The sequence below is a fragment of the Sceloporus occidentalis genome, unplaced genomic scaffold, assembly GCF_023333645.1.
Source record: "Sceloporus occidentalis isolate IW3139 unplaced genomic scaffold, rSceOcc1.0.p SCAF_6, whole genome shotgun sequence".
Taxonomy (NCBI): Eukaryota; Metazoa; Chordata; class Lepidosauria; order Squamata; family Phrynosomatidae; genus Sceloporus; species Sceloporus occidentalis.
In genome coordinates this window covers 66,478,042-66,497,234 of record NW_028316986.1, presented here as the reverse complement: position 1 = coordinate 66,497,234, position 19,193 = coordinate 66,478,042, and the positions used below count along the sequence as shown (strand labels likewise).

The following is a 19,193-nucleotide window of genomic DNA, read 5'->3' as shown; positions in this document are numbered from 1 at the left end:
AACACACAGTAAGGTGACTAGGGGAAAAAAGAGCAAAGTAAATGCCAACTTTAAAGACAAGAAAAACTCCAGGGCTTTATGTCCACACTTTTCAAATGGAGCACCACTCTGAATGGCTATTTTCTAGATGAGAAATTACTGAAGTATGTCTGCAACATGCTTGAACAGCTGGAGACCTGTTATAGTGTTTCTCAATATAGCAAGAAAGTTTGGGAATGCAACACATAGAAAACTGGCAGTTTAATCCTAACCTCTTTAGATACACTCAACTGATTTAGTTACACTATGCAGCAATTCACCAGAGACCCCCAAAGCAAACACAAGCTGTGCCATTCCCCAAAATAGAAACTGTGACAGATGATTTGGAAATAAAAGAACAGAAACAGGAAGGAAGGAGAAAGAGATGAAAATGGGACTTGTAAAAGAAAATGAAAGATTTCTGGTGGCAGCTCTATAGCAAAAGTCCATCATACCCATGTCACAGAGTTTATGAAATAGGCTCTTCCATAAGACCCCAGAAAATCTGAGAACAAAAGTCAATTTAATGTCCTGTTGCATCCATCACTTAAAAAAGATATGCAACAACAAAATAAGAGAAGGGGTGATGACAAAAATGTGTAATATCAGCATTAGTGTTTCTTCTTCTTCTTCTTCTTCTTCTTCTTCTTCTCTTTTTAAATGCAATTGAAGCTTTCATGTATCAATACATTAAGCTAAATTTATAGTCATTTCCTTTTCACTTTTCTACCTCCAGGATGCAATAATTTGAAAAGCTGTAAAAGTAAGGAAAAAACATCTCCTTCCAGCTGGGAAAGAAACACATGCTAACATGCTAGCCTTTGATTTAGGGTTCATGCTGTTTTAAGGAACAAAAAAAAAATGTTCAGAGTTTGGTTTACACAGAAGACACAAACTAAGAGGTAAAACAGATGGAACAATTCAGTATATCATAATTAGACCTTTCTTTTCTCCCCTACTCATATATAATGTGATGCACTTATACTGTAAATGTTTACAACAGGCAACTGCTTTCCCTTCCTTCTTTTTTGTATGTACAGTACTTCTTTATCTTCCTTATTTATCAGTTAATTTTAAATTGTAAGCCTGCAGGCATGGAATCATCTTTTTAAAAATTTATTGCATAGAGCTTAGTCATTTTGGTGTTTTATAAATAAAATATGATGCTGGTGCTTATACTAGGCAAACAGTAATAACATCTACAGAATATGATTGAAATCGGCAGCACAAAGATGTTTAAATCTGCTTAAGCAGTAGAGGTACAAAGAACTGCAATAACATGTTGCTCATCCATTCTGCTGCCATTGTGTGCCTCAGCTCAGAAAGTTCCATTTTGCTTGGGAAGGTACGGTGATGGAGACCTAGACTGCATCTGCACTGCAGAAGTAATCCAGGTTGACACCACTTCAACTGCCATGACTCAATCCTATGGAATCCTGGGAACTGTCATTTTGCAAGACATTTAGCCTTCTCTGTCAGAGAGCTCTGGTGCCACGTCAAACTACAATTTCCAGAATTTCACAGCACTTAATTAGTGGTGTCAGCCTGGATTATTTCTGCAGTGTGGACATAGCCTTAGCTATGTTTTGCTGAAAACCTCTTTTGGCATGGATAAAAATACTTTTCAGTTCAGTTAGTATGGAGCCTATTAAGCTTGTTAAAGACCCAGCCTTTCTCTATTTTTAATATAATAAAACTCTCACAGTAGCACCACAACTTTTGGCATGAAGGACCCGGAGATAGGTTTTCTCCTCAAAGAAACACAAACTCCAGGTACTTTTCTGTGATTAAATAGATAGAAATAATCTTTGTAGAGTTACTTCATTTTTTTCTCAGTCTTCTTAAATCCAAACCCACAACTGTCCTGGAACACTAGAATGTTTACAGATTTCTTTTCTGCCTTCCATATTCTCCAGAGGCTTCCCTGTGATATGACAGTCAAGAGTTTTATCTGACCACAGCAAAGCTTTACAAAGAGAGTATGAAAATGTGGGATTTTAAAAAGCATGACTCCATCTGTCTGTCACCAAAACACTTTTGATATTGTGTTCCTGAATTGCAGGGGGTTGCACTGGTTGGCCCTTGTGATCTCTTCTAACTCTATGATTTTATGATGGACTATCTATATTGCAGGAGATATTCTGTTCCTGACCTGAAATTTGTTTTCAGTGATATGTTCAGCATACAATATTCATTAATGGGACTGAATATGTAGCCATATATAGCTAACTGACAAGAACCAGGAGGCTGTTTGGATAAACATTCTTCTTCAATGTGTACCACTTCTCCAGTGTGTAAAAAAAAAAAGTACTTCAACTTTTCAAAGATCCAGTGTTAAATCTTCTGTTTCAGAAATGCAGATTTGTAAAACAACACAGAAATGGAGGTTGTAACAATGTAGATCTAGAGGTACCAGTGTTAAACTTAATATGGATAATTATCAGTCCATGGCCACTTAAGATCTTCTCCCATGAGATTCATCTGGCTTTCATGTAAAATTCATGTGGCTTTCTCTGATCCTGTTAATACATTTCCTCTTATCTTTAAATGCTCTTTGCGTACAGAAGCATCAGCAGTTGGTGAATGAGTTCACCATTAGTACATAGAATCAAAATATTTCTTCTGTGGCTGTAAAATAAATCACACTTAAACCTGGATTCTGAAACACTTTCCTGGAAAAAAAATCTACCTGAAGATACTGCTTATTACTTTACTAGTTTTCTCTGTTTAATATTCACAGATGTTAAGTTTTTTCCATTCTCTAAACCCACACAAATCTTTTTCCCCCTTATTATTCCTATTAGTTGAATGCTTGAGGATTAGAAGTTGGGGGGGGGGGGAGTAGTCCTGCTGGTATTCTGACCATTATTTGGGAAAATCACAGTGCTCACAGTTGATTAGGATGAAAAAAATGAGAGAGAGAAAGCTCTGGAGAATACATATACCCTAGCTCAGTGACTGGAAACTTGATTCCTTCCTTCCTTCTCTCAGGTTACTAAGAATGTTCATGTGGGGTGGTAATTTCTTACACTAAAGTTGGCAGCAAGTCAAAATGAGCAAGGTATTCTCATAGGCTGATTAACATTATGTCTGCATATGTTCAGCTGAAATGGTTACAGGCACGAAAGACAGTCCACCAGGAACATCTCCTGAACAAATCCACTGAAATTAGGATTGTCATCCAATTAAAGACATCTTAATTACTTTTGAATTTTGGTTGTTTAATTAATAGATTAAATCTTCATAAATAATTTATGTAGCTACTGAGAAGGCATTATTTTTGACTTTGGCAATATAAGAATATGTCATAGTGTGAGACAAAAGGAAGAATGCCACTTTTAAGATGCTAACTGTAATTTTAATTTTTACAAGCAAGTTCGTTAAAATAAACTTTTAAAGAAAGTATTATTAACTGGGAACATCTTTTTTAAATTGACCAAAATTTAATCCCCCCCATCAGTTAAGCTAACTAATCAGTTAACTAAACACTGTATTCCTATTCAAAAGCATGATTTTTGCACAACTCTTGTTCATCTTATAAAGCCTTGCTTAGTAGATATTTATAGTTAGCTCATAAAATGTTTTCATACTCACATAAGGGAAGAATGAGAGAACTTCATAAAACATGGAATTTCTTACTGACTCTTGATAGAATTTATATAATGAACCACAGTGGATTTTGCCTGTGTAATACAGTGATGTGGGATACTTTTATGTAGAATTGGTCCTGAATGGTAGTAATAATAATAGCATTTAAAAGTTATTAATAAATTTTAAGTGCCTTGGATAGGACTGAATATATAAGATTAGTTTTGAGTCAGAGTTTGAAACATTAGGTGTGAAAGTTAATTTGCTAATGTTAAACAATAGGAATTGCAAGAATAATTGGTTGACATGAATGTTAATAAGTTGACTCCTTTAGTTAATTGGATAAGCACTATTAATTTGCTTTTCAATATATTTGTTTACAACAGACAATAGGATTTAGTGAGAAATATATGAAAGTTGTAACCATTGATTCTCTAACATTCTATTTTGTTATTGGATCCTTGAAAAGTGCTGCATTTGTCATTTTCAGGTTGTGTTCTCCAACTTGGATTGTTGTTTAGGCATGATAGGAAACCCACACTTCTGGAAACCATCAGGTTGGGAAAGCCTGCCCTAAAATATGGGATCTCATATTTTGCATCTCTCTCTCTCTCTCTCTCTCTCTCTCTCTCTCTCTCTCTCTTAGAAGTGAATGCAGCTCAACTATTCACTTACCAGAAATTAACCCTTTTTCATTTCAATGGGACTTATTGCTGAGTAGACTTTGGGAAGGCATGGATTTAGCTAAGTGAACCTTTTGACTCCAAACTAATAGCTCTATCCTTACCAAATCTCTCAACCACCAAAGGAGGAAGAAGCAGAAAATGGGGAAAGAAAGAAGTAAAGAGAAGAATAACTGAGTGCAATGAGCAAAGCTTTATTATCTGTGGGGTGAAGCAGACCAGTATGAAGGCCACTCCGGCCCTGATTGGGCCAAGACCGCAGTGACTGGATGGCCTGCTTCTGAAATAGGCCACTGCTGCGGTGCCAAACAGGCTGCCAGCAGAAGTGGATATTCACCACTCATTTTGGGACTGGCTCTTGGGGCCTCTGCATGGCCTCCATGGGGCTTCTGGCTACTTTGGGGGCATGCATCAGGTAAAACCATGCCCCAAAAGTAGCTGGTAGTGGCTTTATTTGGCCCCATCTGTTTCAGGCCCAAGTACTATGTGAGCAAAAAGGGTTCTTTACAGTTCATCCCAAATATACAAAGGCAGAAAATAAACACCAGCATTCAAACCTTAAGGTTGATATTCTGAAAGGGCCATTGTCAAATGAGGGGTTTTTGCTGAACACTGTCACCCTTGCATCACCACCTATATTGCATTCCTGACAAGGTCTCACCATATTCCTGCAGGCAAATTAGAAGAAGCCAGCCAGTGCACAGCAAGTGATACATTTCCTTCAAATTTCAGTCCTAAGCCTTCTTTTCACATTTCAGTCCTAATCCTTTTCTTCCTGATTTACTGAATCTGGCAGAAACAAAGCTGTCCTACCTCTGAATGAATTCTAACAATCTAAAATAATTAATTCTATAAATGTAGGATTAATTTTAGCATTAATCATAAAATCTATGAAGTTTGGCCACAGATGTGTTAAAATCTTAATTAATTAATCAATTAATTAATCTAATTCTATATAACAAAACTCCCATTGTTTGAAAAAAGCGATTGTGGGAGTGGGTGATTTGAGAGTGGAGATGAGCGTTGAATACTTTCCACATCTTTTTGTCTGTAATTTCCCCAGCCCCTCTTTGGTTCCAGATGTTGATTGCAAAGAAGGAGGACATGGGGAACAGAAACTTCTGGAGAAGGGGAGTTACAGCAGGCAACAAAAGATGAAATACCTGCACTTCCTCATATCTCCCTTGAGGATCACCCCCCCACACACATATTGCTTTTCAGCAATGGAATTAGCTGTTGCGGGTTTCCTACACATGACTGCCCTTAATGTGTACTTTGGCTCTTACTTGATCTGTTTTAAGAGCAAGAGCTCCTCTCTCCATTCAGCACCACTTATCTTGCAGAACGTTAACTGGCTAACATAAACTGTATTAATCCATTTTGACTTCTGTTGCCCAAAGGCCAACATGATTTACTTTCTAACTGTAGCTGCTGAATCAATAGCTGGTGACATTCAGGACAGTTATGATTTTCCTCTCACAGTTTTGTTGCCCTCTATGACAAATAAATGTGATGTGACAACTCCATTCTGATTACTGTTTAAATAAATTTATTTTCAAAAAACGACTAACATTCTACTAACCACCAATAATGCAATGGATTCAGGAACATAGCAAAGTAAGCACAGAGATCTTCAGGGTCCATGAAAGCCACATGCCATATTAATATAGATCTATTTAAAGCAACCAACATTTAATAATAAAGAGAAGAAATGTATAAAAGTTCATCTTACTTGTAATTCCTCTCCCAGAACTTGACTGGTCTGGCATAGGATGTGAGAAAAATTACACTCCCTAGAAATGGACTCAGTGGAGTAGAAAAGATTGCAGTGGCTAGAGTTTGAAAGAAGAGCACTGCAGAGTCTGAAAATTTCAAGTTAAGGTAACACAAATGAAGTTCACTGGTTTTACCTCGTCCTTCAGGCACCTCCTGACCTATTTATTTTTCTAATATTTCTCCCCAAAGAGGTACATGCAACAAAGTAACAGCTAAGGATCAAGATAAAAAATATGATTTAAAAGGTTGTGCGTGTCCGGAACCTGGAATCTTGCTTTTAAATATTAATTTGTTATAGTTGTAATTTCAAACACATGTCCACCCCCACCCCACTTTGAGTACTCAGTTACAATTATAACTGCATTGTTAAAATGCATCTCTTTGTGTTCCCATTTCTCAAAAGTAACCAAAATAGTTACATTGGGGTGAATTTAAAAAAAAAAAACATGAATGGTACAAGCCACCAGCTTTTGGTACAAAATACACTCTCCTTCTGCCCATCTCACTATTGCTTCAATGTTCACAACCAAGTAGCCTGAGGTTCAAATAAGGCTCAGCATTTGATATCCCTCCTCTATCATGTAGTAAGGCCACATCTCTGTAACTATAGGAGTAACCAAACATTATAGATAACCTACACTCACAAAATAGCAGAATGGTTCCCTTTAAAGTTATAGTCGTACTGTAACTTGGGGGATACCTACACTGCAGAATTTATACAGCGACACTGTTTTAACTGCCATGGCTCAATGCGATGGAATTCTAGTATTTGTAGTTTTGTGAGGTATTCAGCCTTCTTGGTCAGAGCACACATCCCAGGGTTCCATAGCACTGAGCCATAGCAGTGAAAGCAGTGTCAAACAGCATTAATTCTGCAGTATAGCAGCAGCCTTTATTGTATCTTAATTAGTGAGGAAAGGAATTGATTACAAGTGCCAGACTATTTGTAACTGGTGGATTCTAAGCTCTGCATATAACATACACCCAGTTCTTTCTGAAATGGTAAACCTATGTCTGGGTTACATTGATTTAGGCTGCAGGTGGAAGGTCATAAGTTTGAATGCTCCTCTGTGCAACAAATTCCTTTACATATATAATTAGATACCAGGAAGAAGGATTCTCACCAGCCTTTCCTAATCTACTAATGTTCTGTTCATAGGACACTTTTTAATATGGAAAGGTATTGAACATATGAGTCAACACCTGCAGTTTGACATTCAGACACTAGCTTCTTATTTCATTGATACTTGAGCAAGCCTTCAGTGTGATTGGTGGAGGGTTCAGCTAAGCATAGTTGACTCATATTGACATATCAGGAATTACCCGATCCCATATGTAGGATATTCACAAACTACACGTTATGTAGCCTAGAAAAATCAACACTTTTATCCATTCATTATTCATAGTAAAAACTTCTTAAAAGCATTTATATGATGTGCTCTCAGATCTTCAGTGAAAAAGAATACAGGATACTGTACATTGAACCCATTCAACCTAATGAGAAGCATATAAAAAAAATCTATTTTCTTGACTCTGTTTTCTTTTCTTTTCTTTTCCTTCCTTTCTTTTTTAATACAAGAAAATTTAAAAAAAGACCAACTCATTAGCCTCTAAAAGAAATGTTCATCTGATGAACATTAATGTACACAGAGGCAACTCTTTCCTGATTGTTATTCTTTGCTTGACTTGGTTTCCTGGTTATCAGTTATTCTTTGTTATTATATAAATGTTAAATACCTTGCTAGGAGAATACTATACAATTTATAAAAACTTTCAGTAACCTAGTGTTAGGGATGCTAACTGAAAGCACAATCTAGCCAAAATTAAGCAATCCTAAATCTTATTGAGTTCAGTGATAATGATTTAAGCATTTTTACAACTTCCTCACTGAAACAAATAGTACTTAAAATTGCGTAAGATTATTTGGACTGAGATCCTTGTCATTTCAATCAATTTCAGGCACTACACTGAGGTGTATCCAAAAATTTAGAAGCTTCTGCTATATATGAACAACTTCTATTCTAGGAACGAAAAAATAATACATAGCCAGTCAAGAAATCCCTTTTATTTTTTTTCCCCAGCAGCATATAAATTCACACTTCAAATGGTCTGCTAAAGTCTAATTAGCCAAATTTTGAGAGTTATTTACATTTTTAATATATACTTATCAAGGATGTAACTGTAACTCCTTATATATATTTAAAGTGTGCTCTAGAATGGTGTCTGTGTATATTAGTGGATGTGTGAGATGAGCTGCCCTCAGAGCCTTCACGTTTCAGGACCAATGACGAGAATATAAAAGGGGGAAAGAGGGAAGTGTCAACCAAGTTCAATTGTTAGAACACAATGGACTTATTCATTCATACTGGCTTGGAAGGACAAAAAGTCCATGCAGATGTAAGAATAAAAAGAAAAAGAGCAGAGAAACAAAAGGATGTATTAGAAAAATCCTTTTTTTAGACTATGGTGGGATACAGACCGCCCCTTTGGGGCGGCCTGCAGGCACCACAATCCCCACCAGATCGGGGCCTGAGCAGCCACAGTGGCCACCCCAGAGTCCCTGATCCGTCGCTTTTCCAGGCCTCGGGAAAGCAGCAAAACGCTGCTTCCCCCCAGCCTGGAAAGGGAAGCCCCAGGACACCCCAGGGAGCCTCTGCTGGGAGAGAAAGGGGCCACTTGACCCCTTCCCCCCCGGCTTCGTTCCCGCAGCAATTTGGTGGCTGCGGGAACGAGGCGCTCCCCAGGAAGGAGCTCTGTTTTGGAGCTCCTTCCGGCGCCACTGAAAGGGTGCCACAAGCGCCCTGCAGCAGCGCAAGCATGTCGCACCGCGCCATTTGGCTGCGGTGCAGTCATGACATCATAATGGCGGTGCCTGTGTATACAGAGTGCTACCATCATGCTGCAGCAGGTACGTGCTCATAGGGCCTGTCTGTAAAGTGCCTATGTCAGACAGAGCTACAAAAATGCCACAGATCTATGCATACTCAGAATTCAGTGATGACTCTCATTCATACAGGTGCTCCTCTGGAGAAACTCTTGGAGCTCTGAAGAAGCTAGATGGAGAAGCTCTTATTGGTGGGATTATCAGAGTTCTTGGACCTATAGCCAACTGTCAGCTCTAGAACAAGCCAGACAAGGAGAACAGAGTCCTTGCACATTTAAACAGTCTTTGTTGAATATAGGTCCAAGTTGGCTGACAGTTGGCTATAGGTCCAAGAACTTTGATAATCCCACCTATAAGAGTATCTCCATTTAGCTTCTCCAGAGCTCCAAGAGCTTTTCCAGAGGAACATTTGTATGAATGAGAGCCATAAAATCTTGCCAAGAAATCCTCATTTATTCTTTCACTGGGTGCAGTAAATGCTACAAATAACTTCTAGTGGGATATAGATAGACCTATAGTTTAATGGACTGCAAACATTTCCCCTCAACTTTCCTTTGCCAAGATAAAACCAAACAAAAACATTTTGTAAGATAGATATGAATAAGACTATCAGTTTAGTATATGTTTCAACTCTTACATAAACAGAAGTTGTGCAACTGAACAAAACATTACAACTTAGAGGTACTGTTTTAGCCCACTTTGCAGATGTCCCTGCAAAGTCCAAAATCCAATAGAAACAAAACAAAACTGTTTTAATTTGCTCAATTTGGTCAATGAAAAGATTAAGTCTATCCCTCAACTCTACCCCCCAAATGGAAACCCAGAGGAATTCAGATCAAGAGTAGGCTGAAACAATGAGGCCCTCCACATATTATTTGAATGCAATTTTCTAGATTCCCCATCACTGTCAATGCCTGCAAATTGTATTAGTTCAACAACACTGGGAAGGCTGCCTGATTTTCACCCTGCTCTACTGGGATTCATGACAGATGCAACAAAGACAGAAACAATGCTCTTGTAAGGACTAGAAGAGCTTGCTGAGGAATTCTGTAAGCTTAAGTGCAAAGAAGATACAATATAGTCCCCGAAGACTTAATTATACAATGGTATGCAGGAAATGCACCATCATCCTCTATACAGCATTGGATGTCAGCAGGAAATGCACCATCATCCTCTCTATAGCATTGGATGTCAGCAGCACTTCCACCATAAGAGTCTGCATACCTGTAGGACAATTGTTGCCCAAGGAGGTGGGGGACTGGGGGTCCACACCAACTCTCCTTTAAATACTGGGGGAATTGCTCAGCTCAAGGAGGCTTGCAAGAGGCTGGGTAACTTGAGAATATTTATATACCTATTTATACCAGTACTAACTGCTTGAGGACTCCAAGTTTGGTTAAAAAAAGAAGATTTTTATTTGGAAATATGTAAGAGTGCAATCAAACACACAATAGTAATTCAAACAGCAACACTATACAGAGTTAACCAAAACAGAGGTATGGAAATTGGATAGTGGAGGCTTAGGGTGTAGAAGGATAATATTTACTTGAAGAGGAAACACTAAAAGTGGGATGTGGCTCAAATCTGTATCTGGGAGCGACACAGCAAGAGACTCTCAGTCACGGAACAGACTGTGAGTGCAAACTATATGTTGGCTTTGTGAAAGGAGGCAATGTCTGAGGCTGCTATTTGTATCTGATATCCTAGTCTCAAGGGATATTGGGTGCTATCTTGCAATGTAACCAAGACCTGATGGTCTTCCCAGAGAATCAACAATGGGATTCTGGAATGAGTGATGGTTTCAGCTCTGGAGTAGCAAAACCATTGATTCAATTTAGAACAACCCCAAAATACATGGATAGGGAAGTTGGCCAAGAACAATGTGGAGGGTAGGTAGGAAGTGTTGGTTTCCTCACTTTTGACTTGGCCTCTAGTGTGAGAGCATATGCAGAAAGCTTGCGGGGGGGGGGGGGAGGATGGAGTGATCAAGCTTTTACCTTGGTATTACCAGGGTTCTCCATATGTCTTCAGATCTATGTGTCCTTCCCATAGGAAAGATTCCTTATGTTCCAAATGTCATTGTAACCTATTAAGAACATGTCTGGCTCTGGATATGAAAATATGATAATTTGGAAGCTCCATATACAGTCAGCCCTCTGTATCCATGGATTTATTATCTATGGATTCAAGCATCCAAGGCTTGAAATATATTTTTAAAATATAGAAATTCAAAAAAGCAAACCTTTATTTTACCATATTATGTAAGGAACACCATTGTACTACATCATTATATTTAATGGGACTTGAGCATCCACAGATTTTGTTATCCACAGCAGATACCAAGGGCTCACTGTACAGTGTGGGGTGTCGAGTATGCTGATGCCATACCACTGGACACAGCTTGCTGCACATATTACTTGCATACTGTTATGGATTGTCTTGAAAGGGACTGTAGGGTCATAACTTTAAACCCACTGAACAGTTTCTCCTAGTCCCACTCTTATTGTCTATGTATTACCAGGGAAGACAGATATGTGTGGATGCTTTCCAGACTGAGGAACTCTGTGAAATCAAGGTTCTGAAAGCTTTCACATATATGTGTGTGCTTTTCTGCTGATACTAATGCATGAATGCTGAGGGCATGAGTGGCAAAAGCATGTATGTTGAGAACACAACAAAAAATGGAACCCCACAGCCCTTTCAACCCTTTTGTCCTTTTATGCATGTAGAGGGATATGTGCAATTCCAACATGTAATGCAGTCAGGTGGCATTATATCTCAGTTTGTCCTAACATCTCATTGGTTTTAGTGGAATATACTTCTGTGTAATGCATTTAGCCATGTGGTGCTAATATGCCCAATTATATGAAGCCCTGAAGCATTCTGATGCAAAATCTGTTTTCTGTCAATCCAAGAACTTCTTGAATTACTATTTAATGATATAGGGTCAGTCTCATCAGGAGCTTCCATTTCTAAAAATGTCATGTCAGAATGATTAACACACATTAGCCTAGAGATAAATATTTGAAATCTGAGATTCTGAGAGCCACTGTCCATTTCAGCACCTGCCTGAGGTCCCATGGTATCAATTAGTCATTTTTATAAAGCGTTTTTGGATAGGAATGTAACCTCAGATATAAAGCAGATCTCCGTTTCACACCTTACTGCATCAGTAATAATTAGAAATACAAATACATTTCTTAGTTCATTATCTTTTCTTATATTCTACTTTTCAAAAACAATGTTCAAAGCAGCTTTTTTCCCTTATGGAAATAGCAGTATTTTGTTTGAAACTTTATAAAAATCTCCCTCAATATGAATTATCCAGAAACACATGCACTTTCTTTATCCCTGTCAACAGAGGGGGGAAAAACAAACCATACTTTGTTAAAGGATATGAGGTATCGCAAAGAGCTGAGCAAACACATGGAATGAAGATCCCCAAGCAATTTGCCAAGGAGCAATATAGGTCATTATGAACTGTAATTTTTGCAGCAGGTCCCACAGCTGAAAACAAAAGAGAAATACAATTACGACAGCACATGGAAAAGTCATTTCCTCCCCAAAAACAGCATTTATGTATCTCATATAGAAACAGTTTCCTGATATCTGTATTACAATAGCACTCCTTCTCACATTGCTAATACTGATTCTAAATTATTCTAAAAATTGTGGATTTTTCCTTCCTCTCTCTCCTTGCCTTCCTTCTACAATCTCTGGCCCACAAACAGAATAATCTCATGGAAAAGGGAATAGGAATAATGGAAACTCAACCATAATTTACAAAACCCTTTTCTTGTTAGAACAGAATTTTTGTAGCCTAAACATTGAGGGGGAAATACTATCCTAAAGCAATGATTTATCATAGAATTATAGTTGGAAGAGGCCCTACTGGCAGTCAGTCCAACCCCATTCATTGAAGGAAATCCAGGTACAGCATTCCAAGAATTGCTAAATATGTATGAGACTTTTTAAAAAATATCACATTATCTATCGCCCTCCACTGAACATTTCAGAGAATTAGACAGTACAAGAGATAAGTAGCTAGGCTACCTATGCATGAAAAATTCCGGGTTATATTCTGTCCTCTGTAACATGCAGTGCTACTTACCTTATAACTTGACATTACAACAGTGTGAATCATGGTGGCAGAACACAGAACCAGGAATATTAGAGTGCAAAGAGGGTAGCGATACTTGGGTTTACCTTATAACAATCCACACAAGCACACTGGGAACATATGTTCTGACAAGGTGGATTGTTTTGTCAAACCCAAATTGAATGATGATATAGTCCCATTATGGTTGAACACTTATTTTAAAATATCTTTACAAGGTACAGTATTATGGTCTCCAGATAAAACTGGGAATATGGTGGAACACAGCCAGCATAATGTAGTGGTCGGCCTGGTTTGGTATAGAAATAAAGAGAGCTTGGTCCTTTGTATCTGCGGGAGCTCCATTCCACACACACACACACACACCCAACAGATGCCAAAAATTGCAGGACCTCAATGTCCCGTTGTTTTTAATGGTACTGTGCCACGCATGTGGTGTAGCTGTGTACATGTTCCACCATTCAGGATGAGGAGGGGTCATCCATGGATGGCAAGCCCACAGTTGGAGTGGGCCAGCTGTATAGTGATTCAAGTGTTGGGCTAGAACTCTAGGAGACCAGGATTTGAATCCCTGTTTGGCAATGGAAGCCTGCTGTATGACCTTAGGCAAATCACACTATCTTATGAGCCCTGGTGGCACAGTGGTTAAATGCCTGTACTGCAGCTACTCACTCAAAACCACAAGGTTGTGAGTTCAAGACCAGCAAAAGGGCTCAAGCTTGACTTAGGCTTGCATCCTTCCAAGGTTGCTAAAATGAGTACCCTGATTGTTGGGGAAAAATTAGCTTACAGTTGTAAACCGCTTAGACACTGCTTAGGCGGTCTGAAGTGGTATATAAATGAAGCTTGTTAGTTTTGTTTTATCCCCCTGGGAATAAATCTTGCCAAGAAAACCTTGTAATACATTTCTCTTAGTGTCATTGTAAGTGAAAAATGACTTGAAGGGACATAACAACAACAAATGATGGAATGTAATTATTACCTATAGTTTTTGTGGGTTTTTCGGGCTATGTGGCCATGTTCTAGAAGAGTTTCTTCTTGACGTTTTGCCAGCATCTGTGGCTGGCATCTTCAGAGAATGCTTCATTTTCTGAAGATGCCAGCCACAGATGCTGGCGTAACGTCAGAAAGAAACTCTTCTAGAACATGGCCACATAGCCCGAAAAACCCACAAAAAACTATGGATGCCGGCCATGAAAGCCTTCAAATTCGTAATGATTACCGATTCATCATATCAATCAAGCAAAAAATCACCACCCAGTAAAACAATCCCACAGATGGGGCATAGCAGCCATTATTTCTATTTCCCATATCTATGCTTTCTTACTAAACTTTACAAAAAATTTAATGAGTTTTTTAAAAGCAAACTGTGCAACTATGCAAATTGTGTGAATCATGAAAACTAAGAATCATTATGTGAAACTGCCAAATTTGTAGAACTTAAGATTTGTCACAGCATTTGTATTTTATAATCACAGAGCCTGGAGTGTTTTAATGTGGTAGTCAAGATTCCCAGCTTCATAGCTGTGTATAACAACATAACTGTCAAGTAGGGTTCTTTAAAATATCTTATTCTTTCCAGTATTGAACTGTAACTGTAAAGCTCTTCTTATATGTATATCCAATTGAAGATAATGTTTGCACACTTATAGTCTATTTTAGTATTTATCTCTTTAATGTGTGTTGCTTATGAATCCTTTCAGCAATCTTTCTGCATCTCTTGAGAAAATTTGCAGAGCTAGGGGACTGGCACATTGCTGATGGAAGAGATTTCCTTACTGCAGTGCAATTTCTTTTCTATAAAAGAAATATGTCTACCTCATATATATCAAAAGTCATTTCTCACTTCTGTTTCTTGGATTTCTTTCATCCTTTCACCTAGTGATCTACAGCAGGAGGTGAGGAACCTGTGGCCCACAGGTCCCAAAAGCATTTGCTCTCAAATAGCAAAAAAAAGATCTATTGCTTTAACTCTAAAACTCAACTGATTAATATTAACCAATCCAGTCACCCACCAGACCTAAAATCAGCCAGTGAAATCCTGAAACTACAACTTGAAGTGACCTCTGGATGTGACTTCCAGCACCTTACATGTTTGAAAATTTGTGGTACAGACTGCCAATTGCAAACCTTTGATACATAGGGAACAACAGACATATTTTAATGAGTTAAACTTCTTCATTAAAAAGGGTTTTTTAGAACATCTGGACAATACATGCTCTTTATGCAGACATAACTCTTGGCAATATATTAAATTGACTTACTTAATATTTAAACTGAGGACAAGACAAGCTTGAGCCCATAACACTGAAAATCAAATATTAAATATGTACATTTAATATATTGTCAAGTGTCATGTCTGTATAAATAGTATGTATTTAACTCAATAAAAGTGGTACTTCTTACAAAATCTAAACATACTCAACTGAGAATATAAAGTTCAAATATTATATGTGAAAGTGCTATGAGACTATTCAGCTAGCCAGGATTCCTGGAAGACTCCGAACTTCACAGGCTGCCAAAGAGGGAAAGGGTGATTTTACATTTTGCATTGTGATTTATTTTAGTTACTAAAAGTTTAAACCCTGCTTTACATCACAAGATCTCAAGGTAGCGTAACAATTAAATCAGTTTAAAACCATTACATTAAAGGCATGATTTAACAATTTAAAAAATGTAAATATGTATAAATTAATTTAAAGGGTTTAAAACAATACCACCTAAAAAGATTTGGGTATGACTTTTAGAACCCATAGGCTTAGATTAGAAAGTCATTCTATAACAGTACCAGAACAATGCCAGTGTTGGTGCCAGTCAGACCTCCATGAGGAAGTCATGCCCTAACTGGCATACTACAACTGAGAAGGCTGTCTCCCATGTCCCTTTGTAGTGTCACTGATGGGACACAGGAAAGGTGCTACAGCAGATCTCAGTGTTCATGCAGATATACACATGGAGAGTACTTATTTCAGGTCCCAGGCTCTTTAGTATTTTAAATGCCATTGTCAGTACCTTGAATTCAGACTGTAAACATATTGACAGCTGAGCAATACCAGTGCATAAACTACTGTGGCAAGGTTATTCCTGTCCAAGATAGACCAGAGCTGGTGGACCAGTCAAGGCTAAGACCGGGCACTTCAAGCCACAGAGGTCATCTGCTTCTTTACAGACTCAACCCATACTTCTACTGTGAGCAATACTATTTTACAAGAACATGCCTCTCAGCCAAGATGCCAGCCACAGATGCTGGCGAAGCATCAGGAAGAAACTCTTCTAGAACATGGCCACATAGCCCAAAAATCCCACAAAAAACTATGGATGCTGGCCATGAAAGCCTTCAACTTCACACCTCTCAGACAAGGTTTGTGTTTCCTCAGCCACTTGGCAACTATTCTCCAACCACTAAGAAAACAGGGTAAGCAGCTTGCCCTGTGTCTTCACAAAATGGTAGTCCCCACAATCTACTCCAAAGGGTTGGGAACACCTCCAGAATGGCATGGGAGGAGGAACTGGGCACTGTGGGAGAAAGGGAAAATTTTCAAAAAATGCTTTCTTCCCTCATCCATTCATGCAAGTTTCAATGTATCACAGACCTTTCTGTTTCACTCTAGCCTTCCTCTGTATGTGCATGTGTGTGTATTTTAAATTGCATGCCTTTGGGAGGATTGGATGGTTTTTGTTGTTGCTTTACTTGTAAATCACCATATATATTGGTGATGCTATATAAATAAATGATGATAATGACCTTCTTTTATTATGTATCCCTTTTTTATCTAAACAAAACAAACAAACAGTTTCATTTATATCCCACTTCATATTGAACTAGCAGACAACATTCCCAGCTTCCTTAGTCAGCTGAAAGTGCCATCATCTGTCATCAGCGGTTTAGAGCAATTGTAAGCTAATTGCCCCCAACAATCTGGGTACTCATTTTAGCGACCTCCTCGGAAGGATGCAAGCCTGAGTCAAGCTTGAGCCCTTTTGCTGGTATTGAACTCACAACCTTATGGTTTTGAGTGAGTGGCTGAAGTACACGCATTTAACCACTGCACCACCAGGGCCACCAGGGCTCTGTGTTATCTATGTTGGTCTATGACCGTAATAAAGATTCTGTTCTGTTTTGATGATGATGATGACAACGATGACAACAACAACAATAATAAAGAGGAGAAATGTGTGCAGCTGTTGCTTACTAAACAGTTGAAATGACTTATATCCTTAGGATTGTGTTAATACAACAAGGATAAAGGAGCTGGGGGTAACTCTAAAGAACATAACTGATGACAGATGGATGGCACTTTCAGCTGACTAAGGAAGCTGGGGATGTTGTATGCTTTGTTGCCATTCAATTGTTTTTGATGATTAACAAAAGAAAAAAAAGAAAAGAAAAGAAGGAAAATGCATATCCTTTCTCAACTACCCCCTGAATGTGAGGCACATAGTTTCTTTTTAGAATGAAATTATTAAATAGCTTTATGACACTGAGGAAAGCATTCACTATTGCGACATTGGAAATATCGCCCTTTAAGTGAATAATAAGATTCTGACTGTCAGTTTCAAAGTTATTTCTACATAGCCAGCAATGGTGACAGTAAAAGTGTGTTTTCTGTCATTTAAGACCAGTTGGGAACATTGTAGTGACTGATCAGTGCACTGACTGAACCTGCCAGTTCCTCTTTCTGCTGAAGCAGAGCAGACCACAAAGAGCTGGAAAACCAAAACAGATCATTGTTTTCTGCTGTCGCAGGGACATAAATCTATCTAGCCTTTTCATAGAAATGTAACTTTCTCAAATAAAAAGTTGTAAAAGGGAACCTCATAAACATTATGAGTACTTGGGATTAATTAAAGCACTGAAAAATGCCATAAGTAATCTGCAAAACCAATCAGCTTTATACAGTATTTACACCCCCACTGCAAATTTGTAACCTAACCCCAGTTCACTGCCTGATATTGCAGTTTTCCCTCATTCTCCCACATGCTTCCACATCAACCAAATTTAGCACCACAATTTTGTATACTGGTTATAACCCAAAAGCAAGTAACAGTATGGATCACACCAAAGACTTGGAGAGGGTGTTGGGTGACCCTCTAACATTATGCAGCACTCAGGACAGATTTATTTCTCCTTCTCTACTTCAAGGCATTGAAAGAACTCCATATATATCACCTGTAAGATAGGACTGACATGGGATGAGGATGATGATGATACCTATTCATCTTTATTGATGTCACCCTCTCCTCTTAAGAGTGAAGTTGAGGGCTTGATAGAAGGAAGCAGGATGGTGGGATACACAGGCATCCACCACACAAATTCCTCCACCATGGTACAATGAAAATCCCACATAAACACTCACTAGTAACAATATTTAAAATGAATTTGAACAATAATATTGGCTGCAGAAACAACTGAAGGTCAAACTTATTTGTCCAAAAAGACACAAACAAGACTGCCTATATTTGTGTTTAATGCTACAGAAAAGTGTTTTTCCAATGCTTAACTTACATCAAGCAGAACATTTTGAACTTGAGGATATGTTTAAGCAGCATATAACAAGGCATGGTGTCCTGAAAACAGTCGTGTGCGGATTAAGTCAGAGACTAGAAGTGAAAAATTTGTTTCTTATCTTAAAGCTGATTAGATAATTGAATGATTTCCCAGGAGGCTCTTGAGGTAAAAAACCAGCAGCAGCAAAAAGATAAAGGAACATTTAAGCAATCAGTCTGGTGAGCAGACCTTCACAAGTGACCCAGGAAAGCATGTTCCAATTCATTAATTATTCTATTTTTAAACGTTACTCTACAGTCATGAATTTCTACAGCATCATGTCAATACAGAAGTCAACATGTCACTTCAAAGACATTTTGCTTTACCTTCATCTGAGCACATGAGGCATTTTATCAATCCTCCCTCCTCGACATGTTTTGTTGCAGAATTCACACAGAATTCATCTACAAAGTAAGTAGGCTTTTCATGATACTGCCAGATAAAGAAATGTAAAAGGAAGTGCCCAGATTGAAACCACCTACCATGTACTTTTTTTCAAACAAGAATGGGACAAATATTATTCCAATAAATCTATTGGGTTTTTTGTTGTTGTTGTTGTTATATATTTTGCATGCACAC

The 19,193-nt window shown here is 38.2% G+C and overlaps 1 protein-coding gene across 1 annotated transcript in view; it reads right to left on the bottom strand.

The window, feature by feature from the left end:
* PCNX2 (pecanex 2) overlaps positions 1–19,193 on the bottom strand; it is a 143,776-nt gene that overhangs the window by 47,644 nt on the left and 76,939 nt on the right. The window contains exons 22-23 of the mRNA XM_089529911.1: positions 12,346–12,456; positions 6,022–6,149 (exon numbers count right to left, since the gene is read on the bottom strand). Of these exons, the coding sequence (XP_089386037.1) occupies positions 6,022–6,149; positions 12,346–12,456 (239 nt within the window). The remainder of the gene's footprint in view (positions 1–6,021; positions 6,150–12,345; positions 12,457–19,193) is intronic.